This window comes from Zootoca vivipara, chromosome 12 (genome assembly GCF_965207765.1).
Source record: "Zootoca vivipara chromosome 12, rZooViv2.hap1.1, whole genome shotgun sequence".
NCBI classification, from domain to species: Eukaryota; Metazoa; Chordata; class Lepidosauria; order Squamata; family Lacertidae; genus Zootoca; species Zootoca vivipara.
Window position 1 is genome coordinate 14597812 of NC_142595.1, and position 19957 is coordinate 14617768.

The 19957-nt window shown below is 44.6% G+C and overlaps 1 protein-coding gene across 4 annotated transcripts in view; it reads left to right on the plus strand.

Annotated features, from left to right (window-relative positions):
• ZNF385C (zinc finger protein 385C) overlaps nucleotides 1-19957 on the plus strand; it is a 159036-nt gene that overhangs the window by 81096 nt on the left and 57983 nt on the right. The window contains exon 1 of one of the 4 annotated variants that reach the window (XM_088655110.1): nucleotides 15261-15366. The exons of the other annotated variants lie outside the window; for them this stretch is intronic. Coding sequence (XP_088511236.1) covers nucleotides 15357-15366 — 10 coding nt within the window. The 5' untranslated portion in view covers nucleotides 15261-15356. Of the gene's footprint in view, nucleotides 1-15260; nucleotides 15367-19957 lie in introns of those variants that run through there. 4 annotated transcript variants of the gene reach the window in all.

The window sequence follows — 19957 nt, forward strand, 5'->3', positions numbered from 1 at the left end:
TGACTAGTTTTTTGTTTCTGTTTACCCATAGGGAATAACTTGTTATATTTTATGGATATAAAATATAATTTCGCTTGCAAGCTCCTTGGACACATCAATAGCGTTAACAGTAACGAAAGCTGCAATAGAACGTGGCCATCCCTAAACGGCTTACACAACCAGGTTAGAAAAACAGAACCCTTACCTTTGAATTCCTGCCAACCTAGCAGTTCGAAAGCATGTCAAAATGCAAGTAGATAAATAGGAACCACTACAGCGGGAAGGTAAACGGCGTTTCCATGTGCTGCTCTGGTTTGCCAGAAGCAGCTTTGTCATGCTGGCCACATGACCTGGAAGCTGTACGCCGGCTCCCTCAGCCAATAATGCTAGATGAGCGCGCAACCCCAGAGTCGGTCACGACTGGACCTAATGGTCAGGGGTCCCTTTACCTTTACCTTTACCTTTACCTTTGAATAGTTTAATTCCAGATAGGGTTTATTGCTGTCATTCCCCAGAGTTAAGTTTCCTCAGGTATATTTGAGACATCAGAGGCTCTTGAGTGTTAGCGTTTTCTTATTTTTACAAATTGTTCATCCATTAACAAGGGCATTTATGTTCACAGTAGGATTGAATAGTCCTCCCAATTTATGAAGTGAGTATATTTTATTCATGCTGTGCCAGCGTGAGGATTTTGGGGGCCAAAGGGTAGCAGACCTGCCTTAAGGAAAGTGCTGAAGAAATAGATCCAAATTCTGGCTTCCTCGGGGGCTCAGTTTCTGCCCCTCCCCAGTTCACCTTCTTGAGCAGTTGATAGGATAAAGATTTTTGCAGTGCCAGATGTTCAGATGAAAATGTGTTTCCAGTTTGTCTGTACCTTGCTAACACATGGTAGGCCCACCTTGGTCAGGGTGAAATAGAACGACCTGGGCTTTTATTCCCCCCTCCACCTCAGTGCACAGTCCAAGTAGATATTTGGAGAGATCTTTAAAGATAGAAATTGCTGTAGCCATTGGCTAACCCTGAGCAGCGGAGACTTATGGGTAAACTACAAAGCTGTCATTTTTCATTCAGCCTCAAAGACTGAGCTGTTTTATATGCCCAGATTGGAAGTCATGTGCAATATACAATCTGGTGATCTGCTCAAGTCCTACTCTTGTCACTTTTTCCCAGGCTGTAAAAAATGAGGGGGATGGTAGACCTTGATAGAAAGTGAAGAGGGGGCTATGGGGAAGAGGTGGAAAAATGGATAGGAGGAGTGGCTTCTTCGCAATTATTTTGTGCAAGCAGACAATAAGAGATGCGAAAACATTAAAACCACCAGCAAAATATCATTTAAATACCATCCAGGGAGGTGGTTGGACCTTTGGACACCAATGAATAGAAAGTGCACTAAAGGAGGAAAATGAGATTGCAGAACAGCTAAATAAATTATTTGCATCTATCTTTATATTGGAAGATATAGGGCAAATCCCTGTTCCTGACCTAGGTTTCTCAGGAAGATAGTCTGAGGAACCAAGGCGAATAGGGATGGCAAGAGACTAAGGTTACATAAACGCTATATTTTAAAAAACGCTCCCTCCTTCCACCCCAAGATTCCTGGGAACTGTGCTTTACACCTCACAGAGCTACAATTCCTAGCACCTTTAACAAACTACAGTTCCCAGGATTCTTGGGGGGGGGTGCTTTAAAAGTATGGTGTGTATGCAGTCAAAGTTCCTATACCTTACAGACAAATTAAAAACTCTCAAATCTCTGGGTCCAGATAGCATTCACCCAAGCGTTCTTAACAAACTCAAATGTGAAATTGCTGATCTTCTAACAAAGTATGAAACTTGTCCCTGTTCAGCCTCCATACACAAGGGCTGGAAATTAACCAATGTGGCACTCGTTTTTGGGGGGAGGGGGGCGGGGATCTGGGAAATTACAGGCTGGTTAGCTTAATGTCTGTTCCAGGAAAACTGGTGGAAAGCGTTATTAAAGATAGAATTACCCTGCATGTAGAATAACAAGTTTTTTCCCTGAAGCAGAACCAGTATGGCTTTTGGAAGGGTAAGTCCTGACTCACTAGTGTAGTAGAAGGCTTTGAGAGTGCCAACAAGCATATAGATAGAGGTGACTTAGACTTTCAACAACCTTTGAATAAAATCCTCACCAAAGACCTTATAAACTAAGCAGTCATGGGATAGATCGCCTTATACGTAGATAGGGACTGGTTAAGGAACAGGAAGCAGAGAGTAGGGTGGTTTTTTAAAAAAAAGAATACATTCTACAAAATGCCATTGATGCAATCATTAGGACCTTTAAAGCCCTAAATGGCCATGGTCCAGTATACCTGAAGGAGTGTCTCCACCTCCATCATTCTGCCCGGACACTGAGGTCCAGCACCGAGGGCCTTCTGGCAGTTCCCTCGTTGTGAGAAGCCAAGTTGCAGGGAACTAGGCAGAGGGCCTTCTCGGTGGTGGCGCCTGCCCTGTGGAACGCCCTCCCAACAGATGTCAAAAAGGAAAACAACTACCAGACTTTTAGAAGACATCTGAAGGCAGCCCTGTTCAGGGGGGCTTTTAATGTTTAATAGATTATTGTGTTGTATTTTTCTGTTGGAAGCCGCCCAGAGTGGCTGGGGAGACCCGGCCAGATGGGCGGGGTATAAATAATAAATTATTATTATTATTATTATTATTATTATTATTATTATTATTATTATCATTATGGTGCTGGAGGAGACTCTTGAGAGTCCCATGGACTGCAAGAAGATCAGACCTATCCATTCTTAAGGAAATCAGCCCTGAGTGATCATTGGAAGGACAGATTGTGAAGCTGAGGCTCCAGTACTTTGGCCACCTCATGAGAAGAGAAGACTCCCTGGAAAAGACCCTGAGAAGGCACAAGGAGAAGGGGATGACAGAGGGCGAGATGGTTGAAAAGTGTTCTCGAAGCTATGAACATGAGTTTGACCAAACTGCGGGAGGCAGTGCAAGACAGGAGTGTCTGGCGTGCTCTGGTCCATGGGGTCACGAAGAGTCGGACACGACTAAATGACTAAACAACAACAAATTATCATTATAATATGCATCAATAATTATGCGCTACTGGTAGATTTATACTTGACTCTACACCCATCATTCTACTTCATTAGTTGTTCCATGCTATCACATTATTGCTGTCTGGAGTAGGATATATGCTGTATAGTGCAACAAAAGTGGGACAACCTCCCCACCCCCTCAGTTATAGGAATTCAGCAGGACGTTATGGGACATGGACTGACTGGAAATAGTACTGAAAGCTTATAATCACTCTAATAGTATCATGAGCACAAATAATCAGAAATCTACAATAAAAAGGACATTTGGAGAGCCCTAGCAATAAATGGACAGTTCTCCCAGTTGAGGAATGCAGAAAGTAGAGTCTCCCAAGGGCCGTACTGGGATCTGTGCTTTTTAACTTGTTCATAAATTACCTGGAGTCATGGGTAACCAATGAAGTAGCAAAGTTTGCTTTTAGTACCATCTTGAACAAAGATGGTTAATACAGAAAGGGATGGTGAGGAGTTCTGAAAGGATCTCTCCAAACTGGTTGAATGGGCAGTAAAATGACAGATGCAATTCAGTGTAAACAAGATTACAGTGATATATTGGAGCAAAAAATGCTAATTTCTGAACTGGCAGTGACTGACCGGGAACGTCATAGTAGATAGCTCGATGAAGATATTGAGCCAACGTGCAGCAGCTGTGACAAAGGTGAATTCAATGTTAGGGGTCATTAGGAAAGGGATTGAAATTAAAACTGCCAGTATCACAATGCCATTATACAAATCCATGGTGAGACCATTCTTGGAATACTTTGGGTAGTTCTGGTCTCTATGCCTCAAAAAGGATATCGTGGAGCTGGAAAAGCTTCAGAAAAAGGCAACCCAAATCATCCAAGGGTTGCAGCAACTCTCCTGTTTCGGAAGGTTACAACATCTGGGGCTTTTTAGTTGAAAGAAATGCAAGTAATAATGGCCCATGATAACTGTGTGTATAAGGTTATATATGGCTTGGAGAAAACGAATAAGGAGAAGTGTCCCCCCCCCTCTCTTGTACTAGAACCCGGGGCCATCCATGAATATGAATGTTGAAAGATTCAGGACAGACAAAGAAATTTTCCACAGAGTGCGTAGTTAAACTGGGAGTGACCTAGCTAAGCCTGGCAGGGCAGCTTACTCTATGGCATTAACCCCTTCATGCATTAATTAGACTTAAGCATGTTGGTTTTATGAGGCTGGTTATCCCACATCATTAGCCCTAGCTATTTTGGCTAGGAATGATGGTAGTTGCAGGTTGGCAATATCTGGAGGATATTGTATATTGGGATAGAGCATTGCAGCTAAGAAAGAGTGGCTTGTCTACGACAATCAAATATGTCCAATGGCAGGGGTTAGATTTGAATGGGAAACGTTTTGGTTCATGGTTCAGTTTCTGAGCCACCGTGCTACAGCACCTTTCTAGCAGGGATGGTGTTGGAGAGACTTGAGAGATAATGTGAATCCTTCCTATAAATAGTTTCTTTCTTTCTGCATATGTGCTGGAAAACTGTGGTTAGAATGTCTGCCTTCAAGCAGCTATTCATCACTTTTTAAACCTTAAGTGATTTCCGAAGGGTAAATGATGGATGGGTGGTGATTGGATACAGCTCCTCAGAATGGACGTAAGGAAAGAAAAGCTCCTGTGTAACATCTGGAGAGGGGGGGGGAAATGCTAGTGGACAGGGAAACCCTACACATGAGTGTCACTTTATTTCGGAATATTGTGACACAAGGTATCCTTCAAGAGATGCCAAAGTACCGTGTTTCTCATATTATAAGACATGTCTTATATTTATTTTTTCCTCAAAAAAACACACTATGGCTTATTTTCAAGGGATGTCTTATTTTTTTCCTTCTCCTCCTGGCGCGGCTGGCATTGCTGCTGCGCCTATCACTATGTCTTATTTTCGGGGTATGTCTTATATTCCTTGAATGCTTAGAAATCCTGCTATGGCTTATTTTATGGGTATGTCTTAAAATATGAGAAACAGGGTAGCAAGTAAGTCCATGAGCACACTCCGGAAGGACTCCGGAAAGAGTGAGTATGGAGAGGGCTGGGGAATATGCTCTCATTCCGCAAAACGAAACAAAAAAACCAATAAACCTGCAGAAAGCGATGGAGCGAATGGAATTCAGCTTCCCGAGAATCCCACCTTGGTTATTTATTTTTAAGTAAAAAATTCAGGCAGCAAAGAAAGTGTGGTCGTGGCTGCTGAAATTTCAGCCCAAGAGCTGACTTGAGTAAAACAGAGCTTTCCAAAACTGTGTTTAGTGTGTCGGCTGCAGTGTGTGTGCGTGTCATACGAATGCTCCCTGCGATCCTCCCGGTGATGGAAAGAGGTTACTTTAACCTTTGGTTTGCTAGTAAAACTGAATTTCTGCGTCGCGAAATGATGCATGTCTAAAAAGTGTGAAACCGACATGAAAAGTTTGGAAAGCTCTGGAGTAAAGATTTCCATTAGTTTGGAATGGGGCCTCTGTCCTTTGCAAAGACATCTACTCTTGATTAGCAACCCGGAATAAATTGTGCAAATATCATGTAAATAATTTATATGGGTTGCAGAATTCTTGCCCTGCAATTTATTTATTTGTTTGTTTTAGCATATGACTGCATACTGCTTGATCCTGAAAAGGGACTGACGCAGGGGAGCCGAACAGATTGACGTAAGGGGAGAATACTTCCAGAACTGGGCATGTCATGTTAGAAGCCACAGAGATGCAACTGGTAGATGAAAGGGAAAAAAACAGATCACCCTTGTGGAATTGAAAGCGTGGTCCCTTAAGGGGTCTTTGTTAACTCAGCCCCCCATCTCTGTAGGCCATGCCATCAAACACAGGTGAGCTCTCTGTGACACACAGGCAGGAACATCTAAAAATAGGAGAATAGCGCCTGGCTTCAAAAACAGTCAGAAGCTGCCAGACAAGCCATGATCCGCCAGTTTGTCGTGAGCATACATGCAAAGGAATCGGTGTGTAGCTGCTTCGGATGTGTACATGCTTAACAAGGGAAATTTTGTTTTGGGCAAAACTCCACATTGCCTGGCGTCCTGTCTTTAATTGTAGCAGTCCATGATGGTCCAGAGGAAAGGAGGGAAGAAGACCAATTAGAAGCACCTGAGGTACCAGATTTCAGTGTGGAATTTAAAAAACCAACAGATTATAGATAGTGGATGTATTCCACTTAATAAAGAACATAATAAAAACTGTTTTTTGTTAGGGAGAACATTTCTCTCTCACACCCAGACATTCATTTTCTCCTAGGATCATGAGGACTAGAACCCTCTGTTTGAAGAAGAAGAAAAGAACACTGTCATCCGTTTGCTTAGGAATCTATTAAGAATCTACAGACCATAGAGAAGTGCTTTGGGGGAGCAGTCTATTCCTTGCCTAGCTAATGGAATGGAAATCGGTTATCATCCCGAGCGGTTTCCATGCCAACCTGTTCAGCAGAGCAGATACCATTGAAATGCAATGGATTAAAAAGCCCCTTGCTTAACTGACCCTTGATACCTGTTAAGGGCTAGTGTGATTATAATGAGTGCTAATTACACACACTTAGATCAGAGCAGTTTGTCTTGCTGTGTGGATATGAAGGCGGCATCTCAACTTGGTGTCTCAGTGAGGAATAGAGGAGAGGGCCTTTTCTGGAGGGGCTTGTTTGTGTACGGATCACGTTTTGTAGCTGTTAACCTGGATTAAATTATGACTTGCTCTCTGCACCAGTGTTACCATGCAAGGCTCTAGTTGCCTCTACACTTGCACATACCTGAGTGGAGTTCTTTTTATGGATGCTTATTACTATTTTATCATTTGTATAGCATTGTCACTGTGTGAAATGCAGCCAGGGCTCATCTCACGGCCTTTGGGGTGGAAGACATTGCCTCCATATTAATGGAACACACATGGAGTTGAGGAACAGGCAAGCTCCCTGCTTTCTTCCCAAGAAATGCACACTAGGAAATGCCTTTAGGAAGGGGATACGTTCAACAAATTTGATCAGAATGATAGAAAACTATATGGTGAAGAAAGGAGCCTTAAAAAATAGGAGGAGGGTAGAAACGTCCACCTTACTTTATAATTGGGATGTTCATATTACCATTAACTCTGTTTTGAATAGAGAGCAAATCCCCAATTAGTAGTTGTGTTCGTTGCAACAAAAACAGCCAAGAGCACTGTGGCTTTTCAGTTGCTTCCAGACCAGCCCTTTTCTCTGAAACAATCATCCTTTGTTAACTCACTTTTTACAGAGCATCCAGACAATATTGTCAAGCCGTTGCAGTCCAGTATTTTTTGTTACAGTCTGGAGTTGTCCTCCTGCGTCCCAGCCACCCCAGCTTCTTGATTACTTAAGCATTGTTTTGTACATAATAAAACAAAACTGCAACATCAGCCGTCTAGTGTAGAAAGGACAGCACTATTATGGCTATTGAACACTCCTCAATTCAGTCTGTTTCTCCTTCTTGACAAAAACAGCTGGTTCCAGATGAGCACTGTTAGGGAAATTAGTGGTTTTATTCATAAAATCATATAATTGCAAAGTTGGAAGGGACCATGGGTCATCTAGTCCAACCCCCTGCAGTGCAGGATGTCTTTGCCCAAGATGGGGCTCGAACCCACAGCCCTGAGATTAAGAGTCTCATGCTCTATTGCAGAGCTTTCCAAACTTTTAGTGACACGCTTTTTAGACGTGCATCCTTTTGCGACACAGTAATTCAGTTTTACTAGCAAACCGGAGGTTAAACTCATTCCTTCTCAGCCCCGGGAGGAGCGCAAGGAACATTCTCACGACATACCTACACGCTGCAGCCAGCACACTTTAACGTGTCGCAAGACACAGTTAGGAAAGCATTTCTCTGCTGACTGAGCTGTCTGTCATGGCTGTCTTAAGCATATCTGGCGCCGTGGTGCAAAGCTCCCTCCAGTACCCCCCGCACCCGTTTCCCAGAGTATTTTTAGGGAGGACGGCGCTGCCAGCAGGGCTGGAGGAGGGGGCAGCGGCTGGAGGGCGGCTCCTCCGGCAGGGAAGAGGTGGATGCTGGACATGGCGCCTCCCGGCTCAGCTGGCCGCTTTGTGCCACAGTGGCCACGGCAGATGGAGGCTCCGGACGCGGCGATGCTTCGGTGCGGCATGGCAGAGGCAGGCGAGGGGGGCGAGCTGGTGCGCACCGTGTCCAGCCTCTGCCTTTTCCCTGGCGCCCTCCAGAACTTGGTGCCCGCACCACTAGTCTCTATATGTAAGATGCCCCTGCTGTCTCTTTTGCCCTAATGTCAGTTTCTGCTGCCACAGAGGGCAGTTTCCTCGTTGTTTGTTTGCTTATACCGTGTTTCTCATATTATAAGACACGTCTTATATTTATTTTTTCCTCAAAAAAACACACTATGGCTTATTTTCAAGGGATGTCTTATTTTTTTTCTCCTCCTCCTGCTGCAGCCGGCATTGCTGCTGCGCCTATCACTATATCTTATTTTCGGGGTATGGCTTATATTCCTTGAATGCTTAAAAATCCTGCTATGGCTTATATTATGAGTATGTCTTAAAATATGAGAAACAGGGTAAATAGCAATAGTACTATTTCGTTACAAGCAATGGAAATAAAAGAATTTGAGGAAAGTCCCTCCCCACCCTCAATTGCAGGAACAAAAAATTACCAATTTAAGGGCAAAACCTAGACTCTATTCAAGGGGTAAGTAAGCAGATATTCATCACAAATCCACCAGCCGTGTTCATTTGGAAGCAATAAAACTGGCTATACCTATGAGGATAGAACTTCTGATTGTTGTTGCAGGGATGCTGAATGAAACTTGTGGGTAAACCAAGGAGGGTTCTAGCCACAGGGAAAGGCTATTGCTGGATTGTGACCGCTATTGTATTAAGTGCTTGTGTGGAACCCTCTGTTTCAGTTCTGCTTCCAGAGAATTGTGGGAAAGCAATGTATCCACCCACTGGATTAAAGAGCCGGACTATGGAAGCAACCAAAAAAATGATTTATTGTCAAACAAACTTTTGTGGGCTGGAGTCTATGTCATCAGATACACAGATTGTTGCTCTCAGTTGGGCAGATACATACATAAGTGTGTGTGTGTGTGTGTGTGTGTGTGTGTGTATTAATATAATATAAATATGTTGTTGTTTAGTCGTTTAGTCGTGTCCGACTCTTCATGACCCCATGGACCAGAGCACACCAGGCACTCCTGTCTTCCACTGCCTCCCGCAGTTTGGTCAAACTCATGTTCGTAGCTTCGAGAACACTGTCCAACCATCTTGTCCTCTGTCATCCCCTTCTCCTAGTGCCCTCCATCTTTCCCAACATCAGGGTCTTTTCCAGGGAGTCTTCTCTTCTCATGAGGTGGCCAAAGTATTGGAGCCTCAGCTTCACGATCTGTCCTTCCAGTGAGCACTCACGGCTGATTTCCTTCAGAATGGATAGGTTTGATCTTCTTGCAGTCCATGGGACTCTCAAGAGTCTCCTCCAGCACCATAATTCAAAAGCATCAATTCTTCGGCGATCAGCCTTCTTTATGGTCCAGCTCTCACTTCCATACATCACTACTGGGAAAACCATAGCTTTAACTATACGGACCTTTGTCGGCAAGGTGATGTCTCTGCTTTTTAAGATGCTGTCTAGGATACTAGACAGATACTATATAAATCTAGTAATATATATAATATATACTATATAAATATATATATATATATATAATATACTATATAAATATAGTAATATATATAATATTAATATTACAATATACTGTAACTGTTCAATGGTGGAAAGGTCTCCCTTGGGAGGTTGTGAACTCTCCTTCCTTGGAGGTTTAAAAGCAGAGGTTGGATGGCCACCTGCTATGGATGCTTTAGCTGAGATTTCTGCACTGCAGGGGGTTGGACCCATGGGGTCCCTTCCAACTCTATGATTCTATTGTGTGTGTGTGTGTGTGTGTGTGTGTGTAGGGGGATTATTGGTTTGTTTTCATTCTTATTGTGACTATTTATTTTGTGCTTTTTGCCTTGTACTTTTATGCTGAGATCTGCGGATGAAGGGCAGTATGCAAATTTAATAAATAGTAACAATAAATAAGAATACATACAGGTCGTGCCTTGGTTTTCGAACAGCTTAATCCTCAAACGTTTTGGCACCCGAACCCCGCAAACCAATCAGAAGCCATGCTTTGGTTTCCAAACGTTTTGGAAGTCGAACGGACTTCCGGAACGGATTCCGTTCGACTTCCAAGGTACGACTGTGTATGGAGAGTGTGAGTTCTGAAACAGTAGCATCAAAAGAAAAACAAGAGACACAGTAGGTCTGTGACATTTTTATACAAAGCTCAAATGTATACAAGTTAACCACAGGGACCATTCACAACAGCAGAAGCTGGTGATAAATCGTAGCTTTGATATGTATGCTAGCTTTACAACTGTAGTGGGGGAGGAGTCCATCATGCCAATTAATAATAGAAAGCAGAATATAGAATAGACATTCTCACTGAGCTAGAGACTGGTCGTGCCTGACTTCTTGCAGGTTGCCCCTGTCTTAACAGCACAGGTAATTCATTCATAGCCAAGGAATGTTTGCCTTTCAGCAACCTGTTCTGCATCCACATCCGTTAGCTGGTTGGGCGGCTGCATGATTAGGGGAAGGGGACACTGGATGGACCAGTGGTTTTCATCTGATAACAGAGAAGTCAATGCTTCTATTTAAAAAGAAAGCCCTCCCCCCAAAAAAAATCTGAGAGCAGAGCTTTCTTTGCTTATGCTCATATGTATTTTAAATCTAAGCAGATTTTTTTTAAACAGCAAAGGAAAAAGGAAAAATGGGATTTCAAAGTGTGTTTGTTTGCTATCAAACATTGCATTTTTGTTCAATAGGTTTTGCACTTCTTAACCCTCAAGATTGAAAGCTGTCAAGAATTCCCTTAGCGTTTTGTGCCCTCTCTGATGCTCCCTTTTCCCAGTTGTGCTGTACAGAACTCTTTGAAGCCCTGGGTACAGCAGATCCGTTCGCAGAAGCATGTTCAACTGATTGGTTAGATTAGGTTATTAACTCTGCGCAACACTGTCCTCCCTGAGCATGCTTACTTGGAATTAAGTCCCACTGTAGACAATGAATCTTACCTCAAGGTAAGCTTGTACAGGATTGCAGTCAGGCCCGTCTTTCCCTTTGGGTTTACTGGCGCGTTGCGCCAGGGCGCTGGATGCTCAGGGTGCCCCAGCAAGTGGGAGAGTTGCACGGCGGCCTCCTCTTTCCCTCCTGCATGCCCGCCAGCTGCACCGCTCAGGGGAGAGCAGGGAGGTAAGCGAGGCAGAGCAGGGGCTTGGTGCCTCAAGTGCCCTTCAGAGGCACTAGGACCCTGTTCCGTTCTGCAGCGCCAGGGTCATCCCTCATCCAGGAACTGCGTTTCATTGGTAGAGGTGACGCCACACAGCCACACGGTAGCAGCTAAGGAATGCCTCTACTGTGGGGTCTGCTGTGTACAAGCATTGTGGGACTCAAATGCTCCACATACCTGGGACTAAGCCTCGTACCGTTTACTTCTGAGTAGGCATGGTTAGCATTGCGCTGTAAAGCACTTAATTGATTTGATTGACAGCTTTAATATTTAGCATGGGGATAGTGTTTCTGAATCAGAATGCGGAGCATGTGAGAATGAAAGACAGGGCCAGACCTCTTGATTTCTACACTATATTTTCTCTGTCTGCAGCCTTTTCTCTTTCCTTTCCAAAACAGCAATGCTGTGCATAAGTTTGTATCCACTGTTAGAAAGCAGAGGCTGGCTCCTTGGCCTTTCCTTGATGAAAGATAGCATATCTCCCTCTCCCTGCCCCCACCCTGGTTCAACACCTGAGTCTTTATTCTGATTGCTGATTCTCCGGTTACAGAGCCAGCAAAAGGCGGGGAGGGGGGAGAGCGGGGAGAGGAAGAGAGACATTTCTTTCAGCTATATTAATTTGGGTCCTAATCTTCTTCTCGATCAACCTGCTCCCCTTCCTATGGCCCCTGGAATGACTAAGCGAAGAAAATTTGCTTGGGGAAGCTAGTGATCTTGGTTGACCCAAGAATTAGGTCTACCCAAATTACTTTTCCCCCTCTCCGGAATGGATCGGTCAGTCAGTCTCCTCCAGATTTGTTAAAGAGGTCTTAAGAAAGTATGCGGGCAGGCGGACAGACAGCAGGGACTTTGCAGCAGGTATTTCTGAGCAGCAGTTAAAATAAAAGAACCATATGCAAGATGCTTATGGACTCTTCAATGATACTCAACAGAAACACGCACAACCCAACCAGACGCCATACATATTTAGGTCTCTTGATAGGTTTAGCATCTTGATATGTTTCCAGTTTCCTCGCCCCACTGGTAGGACTGTTCCAAGCAGGTTGCTACAGGGCAAGGTTTGCTGGCAAAGCTTGGACACAGCACCTTTAGTCACACTTTGGCTTTTAGTACCACCATCCTGATATAGCAGGTGATGCTTTTCCTGGCATGGAGACAGGCCGATGGTTGGGGAAAGGTTTACCTGTCCATGTCAGGTTACTGTTAAAGGCCCGTGTTAACACTGCTCCACCTCCCCATCCACAAACCTGCTACTATTACACCTTTTAACAGAGCAGGCCTTATGATGCTGCGTGTTTAAAAAAAACATTCCTTTTGTCATTTATTCTATACTAGTGTCATTCAGCCCGTTCAGTAAACGGGCGCTAGAACATGTGAGGAGTGGCGGGGCCGCAGCCTTCCCTCCCTCTCTGCGCTTGGCTGCTGCGTCTGGGAGAAGAAGGGGAGGCAGCCTTCTGAAGCCCGCTTCCTCCCGAGTAGACCTGCCCGGTGGGGTGCAGCGAGGAGCAGGGCGGGCCGCCAGCCATGACCGAGCGAGGGGGACGACTCCGGCTCCCCGCCTCTGGGACTGAGGCGCAGCTGAAGGGAGACGCAGAAAGAGAGAGGGGGGGAGAGAGAGAGAGAAGGAAGGAAGATACCCCCGCACACTTCCTTACCCTCTCCTCCTTCTCCTCCTCCACCGTGCGGAGCCCTCTTTCCTTCTTTGCGTTTTTTCTTCCCGCCTTTCCCCTCTGAGGCAAAGGCTCCCCTCACGTGAGGCGGGGCTCCTGCCTGGCAGTGCCGGAGTTCCCTGCGGCCGCAATGGCAGCGCCGGTGCTTGAGGGAGCCGGCCGAGAAAAGAGAGGCGGAGGTGTGGGGAAAGAGCCGCAAACTCTTCCCGCCGCAGCGGCTGCTAACGCAGGTGGGCGGGGAAGGAGTGCGGCAGCGGTGGGCATGTGAGGCTCGGCATGGCGGGACCTGGCTGTGGAGCCTCGACAAGAGCCAGTTTCCACGAGAGTGTCCTGGGCGCGCGAGCAACTGTCTCTGCGTCCAATCCCTGTGTTCGTGGGGCACATGCACAGTAGCGTGGACACAGGGACACAGGGAATACTGGACGCAGAGACACTTGCATATTATTATATAGGATAACACGTTGGAATCATGATGAGAACTGTGTGGGTGGCTAAGAAGGACCTCCATGTTGCAGAGACACCACAGCATGAGCTGGATAGCTCAGTTGGTTAGAGCATGGTGCTGATAATGCCAAGGTTGCAGGTTCAATCCCTGTATGGGACAAGTGCATATTCCTGCATTGCAAGGGGTTGGACTACTAGGTGATCATCAGAGTCCCTTCCAACTATGATTCTGTTTCTGTCTATTCTTGCACAAGAGTAGTCTCTCTCTGTGTAGGCCGCCCTGAGGACTCAGCAGATTTTTACCCGAAGTGCAGTAGGAGAAAATGGCAGCCCTTTGTTTCTCCGTGAAAAAAAATAAAGGGGTGGATTTGGCAACACCATTAGGAGTGGTGCAAAACTAGAACCTCGTAACTGAGGGATATCCCCTATAATCCTAACAGGTGTGAGGTTACAGTGATTTACCCAAGGTAGCTGAATTTGCATCCATACCATCCATTTAAAATACAGTACATGGTTCCACAAATAATCCTGGGAACTTTAGTGTTTTAAGGGTGCTGAGAACTGCAGTTCTGTGGGGGCTGGGGGAGTAAACTACTGCTCCCAATAGTCTTTGGCAGAAACCATGTGCTTTAAACGTGATGTAAATGTGACCTCAGTGAGCATTAAGGCAGAGCAGAGATTTGAACCCAGATCTTATTCTACCAAATCTAAAACTCCACTTGCAAGTTGACTCGCTGCTTGGTTACATTTTCAAACAACAGTCCATTGACTGTTGTGACCTGAAATTACATAATTTCATACAACATTGAATGTGCAAAGTGCTCTTGGGCTCGCCTCTCATTCATCCTTGGATCAACCCTGTGAGAGGCTCCAAAGCCCATATTAGAGCATATTAGGCTAACCAAAATATCACAAAATATTGTGGGGGCTTTTTAGTTCTCCAAACTCTTCAGTATTTCCATTTTACAAATTGAGAGAGAAATGAGGTTCCAGGTGTGGGCGAAACATCCCCAAGGCCACCCACGAAGCCCATGGCTGAATAGACATTTGGTTACTCCATGGGATGTCATCAGTTCTCACGTGGGCCATTGGCTCAAAGGCACTGCTGCCCAATTACGCAGCGGAACTCATTGCCACATGATCTCCAGTCATTAAAACAACAACAAAAGGATGAGCAAGTTGAGCTTTCAGATGGGGAAGGAAGGCCATCAACAGCTGTTAACTGGTGTCCAGTTGAACTGAAGTGCCAGTGAATGCTTTAAAAAAAAATCACAAGGACATATGAAGTATTTTGAGTGGGAGTGTGCGTGTGTGCGGCTGAAAGTTGTTGGGTTTTTTTTTTTTTTTTTTGCTTTTGGCAGTGTTTCTTAGCCAGGTTTGTTTTAGTGGCGAAAGAATACTGCCTGTGTTCTTTCGGCTTTCAAAGAAGCTAAAAGAGTGTGTGTGTGTGGGGGGGGGGTGTTTTCTGCCCCCCTTCCTCTTTCATCTCCCGCCCCCCTCCCGCACGCTTCCCCCACCATCACCACCCAATTTCGATGTTAATACCTCATCTTTGTTTGCGCGGACCTCTGGCTGAGAGCAGTCACGGAGGCTAATTTTTCCATCTGTCCTGCTTGGGCCAGCAACTGGGAAAGCGTGGCTGCCGTTCCCTCCTTTAGGGCACTGATCAGCCGAGCGTTAAGCTTTTAATTGAGGTGTAAGTGTATCGGCTCAAGGGGGAGGCAGTGGTCGGCGGGGGGCGGCGCGCGCAGGGGGGGGGGTGGTGGCGGCGCGCTGGCGCAGCAGTTGCGCGGCGCGCGTCTCGGGGAAGAAGCAGCACACAGCGGCGCTTTGGCAAACCCGAAGAAGCGGCCAGCTCTCCAAGCCCCGTTGCGATGCTGCTAGGTGAGTGCCGCGCAACTTTCTTCTCACCGCCTCCTACTTTGGATGAAAACTGTGCGAATTGCATGTGTCTCTGTCCCCTCTCCTCCTCCTTTTCCAACCCCGCCATCCCAATGGAAAACAGTGGCGTGTTAATTTAGGAGGTGAGTGTTTTTTTCTTTCCCCGGTGTGTGCGCGTGTGTGAGTTGTTGTGATTGTAGAGGTTTTGGCAGCCCAGGAGGGCATAGATCCCCTCACCTGCTTCACCTTATTGCCGCCAGAGTGGGGGGGTTTATACAAGGCCAAAAAAAAAAAAGGCTCAAGAGAGTCCTGGAGTAGCCTTAGGAAAGGTTTAAGTGGCATCCTGTAGGCAGAGAGGGTGGAGGTTTTTTAGCCGGCTGCGGAGAGAGCTATCATCGGAGTTTTTTTTGAAACCAGGACATTGTTGTAGTTGAATCTAAATCAAGGTGTGTAACTCTGCACTGTCTAAGGGTCCTAGGCAAAAGAAGTGGAAGGATATTGGCTGTTATACGCAAATGAGCACCTTTCCCTGAACTGTTTGGCAAAGTCTAGGCGTTCTCCACTTCTAAGATGCGTATGCTCTCCTTGAGCCTAGCTTTTGTGCATTTCACGCAGCCATCCTTTACATGTTAAGGGCAACCCAAGTTGACTTTCCCACGGACGGTGGCGGCTGTCTTCTTGTATCACTTTTGTGAATGTTCCTGCATCACTTTTGATGGCAAATTGCCAGATCCTTAAAAAGCCTTTTGCAAGGCGATTCATTGCAGGGCGCAGTGGAGTTTTGATCCGAGTACAGGTGAAAATATTGGCTAGATCAAGTCTGCATGTTCAGATCAACTGAAAAAATTAAGCAGCTCACATATGTTTGTGGGTGTTTCCGTTGGTCCTAAGTGATGTTGTGAGCACCTTAGACGCTATCTTCAGAATCCATTCTCTTCCATTTTCCTTTTCGTCCCGTCCCCCCCCCTATTTTGGATCCTTGTCCTATTTCCTTTCTGCACTCTGCCTTAGCCCCAATCATTCCTCTTCCCATTTTCTAAAGAGGGTGAGGAAATGATTCAATTGCAAAAAAAATGTGTGCAGCATCTTTAAAAATAACTGCCGTTTATGCATGATTCTAAACTAAAATAAGATCAAATATTAATTTAATAATCCAGGCCAGATTTAGAAATGGACCATTTCCCCCTCATCTAGGATGAATTCAGTTTTAAAAAATAAAAAAAATCTAAGGAGGAATATATGGGAAATATCTGTTTTCCCCCCCAGCACGGACAAAAAGAATTCTGCGATGAGCACAGGAATTCATTGACTGCCTTTATGCCCCTCCATTTGATAACATGCTTTCCTCATAAAACAAAGTGAGCTATGTCACTTTTGATGCACCCTTGTTTTCCAGAATCCTCTTCTGTGAAAAACACATTCATACGCTCTCTGTCTTTCCCCACATCTTGATTACAAGTAGGGTTTGAGTGGGGCTTTTGTTTGGCTAAACGCAGGTTCTAGTCCTGTGCTAGAGAAATCAAAACGAAAGCAGACAAGAGCCACCAGTTTACCCTTTGCTCTCTTGCTTTCTCTGCAGCTCCGGAGCATTTTGCGGCATTTTCTGGGCTTTTTTTTTTTTTTGAGGTGAGGGCTGTTATACATTGGTGATGGTAATTGCAATTATTTATCGATTACTTGGCTTGGGATGGAATGCAATTCCGCAGCATGGATTAGTGCATATATATGTGCGTGTGTGCACAGACACGCAACAAAAACCTGGGAACGAGATAAAGCACTGGCAAAAACACAATTAAACAGCTTGGGGTCCGTTTTGGATTCCTCTGCTTTTGGTGGCCAGGCAGGCACTGCTGAAAGGGCAGCTTCTAAGGAGGTGCAATGCACATTTCTCTCCCCCATACATGTGCCAATAGGGGATTGTTTAGCAGTCTTTGCACCAGTACCACCTTTAGCTTTCGCTTGTGTGGTTGATATGGCTTTCATGATATGAGATTTCGGTCCATCTTCTTGCTATACTTGTTAGTCTTGAGAGGCAGTTGCCATTCTGAAGGGTGTACGTGTATTGCATATACGTGACATAGAGAAAGCGAAATAAAATTCTCTCCTCCCACCCACCCCAATCCCTCTCTCTCTGTGCTCATTTTGCTCGGATCTGTCCAGTTGTTGTATACGTGTGTGCCTATTTATAAGGTCACCGAGTCCCAAGAAAGTCAACCATCTTCTTCATCTGGGCCCTTTTGGACGGCGCTATTTTTCACTGGCAGCGTTGCATGTCAGCTGTCTCGCATGGGTCGCTTTAATTTCTCGAATAATCTGAAATGTAATCCGTGCCGCCCGCCCTTGTCTCACATGGAGCAGCCTTTCCTCATATTCCTGGGATGCAGGAACCATTGCTGAGATAATATATCTTGGAAATATTTGCTAGGTTCTGTTTGCTTTGGTTTCCTCTTTGCTCCCTTGTTGTCGGGAAGCGTATCAGAAAAACAATATACCCCAGATCTTTTGAAGGAAATAAAAGAACATAACCTGCAACATACCCGGGGGGGGGGGGAGAGGAATTCACATTTTCCCCTGCTGAAATGACAAATCCAAAATGGGGGGATTTCCCTTTTTGTCGTATTAGATTTTTAAAAACTTATTTAAAAAGACCACAATACAGCATTAATGACCTTTGTTGGTGGGGAGGGAATGATTTGTGGTGAACGCATTTTAAAAGATAGTCTTACAATTGAACAAAAGGTCTGTATTTTATCTCTCTCTCTCACACACACACACACACAAGAAACAAAGTAATTTTCTGTTATAATTTTTTAAAAAATTGAAAAATAGCTTTGGATTCCTTTTCTCTAGCCTGTATGTATAACAACGTAATTTCAAGCACTGATTTGCTGTGCTAAGTGTTCAAATACAGGAACAGGATGCCGGGCGGAGGGGAGGGGATATGAATTCAGCAATCTGACGATGCCTCTGGAAACCTATATTTTCCCCAGCAGAGAGCTATGTGCCACCCCTGGGTCATACACCAATCATGGATACAGCAGTATGAAGTATCCATCAGTCTCCTGCTCTTCTGATCTTTTGATCGGGATGATTATATAGGGGCATTTCGAAATATAAAAGTTTGCAATGTGCTGCGCTGTGGTTGCTAAAAGAGCAGAAGAGGTATGGAGCATATTGTAGAAAGCGATATTGATGCCCTTGCGTTTAGACCAGTGGTGCATGCGTGTTTGAAATAATGCTGCTGATCTGATCAGCCTTTCTCAAGAAAGCTAGAGAAATCTGCAGCAAGGGTCCAATGACATCATTTAACAAATTAATACAAAATGCACACTAAATGAATGAAAGTAGATAACCCTGTGTCATTAACCAGGCCAGAGTAATTTGCTGCATTGGTATACAAGCTTAAGAACTCTTTGGTTAGAATAGTAAGGTAGCAGAATCGTGTTTGTGTGTAATATCTAGTATATGAAAATACACTGAATTGCAATGATTGAAAAATTGTCATTGCTTATAAAGCTATTTTTTTTAAAGAAACAAAGAAGCTCCTCCTTTAGCAAGATCAAGGAAAAAGGAACAGATTTTACCATATATTAAGGAGATATTTCAATTAAATGCAATCAGACAGCTCAAAAAATAATATTAATAATAAAAAACCATATATTTTAATGTATATCAGTCTAGTGATACAGTGGTGCCTCTTTTTGCAGGCCTTTTCTCAGCATCTCCTTTCCTATATATATGAATGAGAATGCCTGCCCCTGGCCAGTGGAAAGGAGATGCTCAGAACAGGCCTGGATGAAACCTCAGGAGCTGTAATGGAAGGAAAGAATCAGAGAAAATTAGATAGCGGTAGCTTGCCATGAGTGGGAGCCCTGTTTGCTTTTGAGAGGTTCTGCTCTTGTGCTGTAGCTTTTCTCACAGGCCTTTCCTAAGAGTCCCTCGACCCCCAGGAGTGGCTTTGGGGACCAGTTTAAAGGGGCTGTAGTGGGTGAAGAGGGCAGGAAAGCCATGTTGCATGCACAAGTACATAATGTTTAGATACACAATCCCATATCTTCTCCACAGTTCACTATCACAAGATGTGAAGATGGCATGAAACATATCGGGCATGTGTCGTCCCCCCCCCCATGCCCATGCATTTTAATCATGTAAGAGAGTTGTCAGTTTGGCTCCCAGTATTATCAGTTTCCTTACTCATTTCCAGAAAGGAGTGTGACATAATTGTAGACATTCATTTTCTGAAACTGAGTAGGGCAAAAAATAAAAATAAAAATTCTTTAGATGTAAAACAGCATTGAAAGTTGATTTTTTATAAAAAAAAATACAGTGGGAAACATTAGAGGGTTGTGTTTCCTTAATTTTGTGTTTGCGAAAGGCTTGAACTGACTTGAAACTTTATCTGATTAATATAAATTTCAGGGTTTGCCATAAAGCCTAATGAATTATCATATCCCCTTATGCAGTTTTTTTCAAAAGTAAGCCCCACTGAACCCAGTGGGAATTACTCTCAAGTAAGTGTACACAGCATTGCAGAATAAACATTTTAAAGGTTACTAGCATGGAATTTGATCAAAGTGTCCCAGATCTGTTTTCT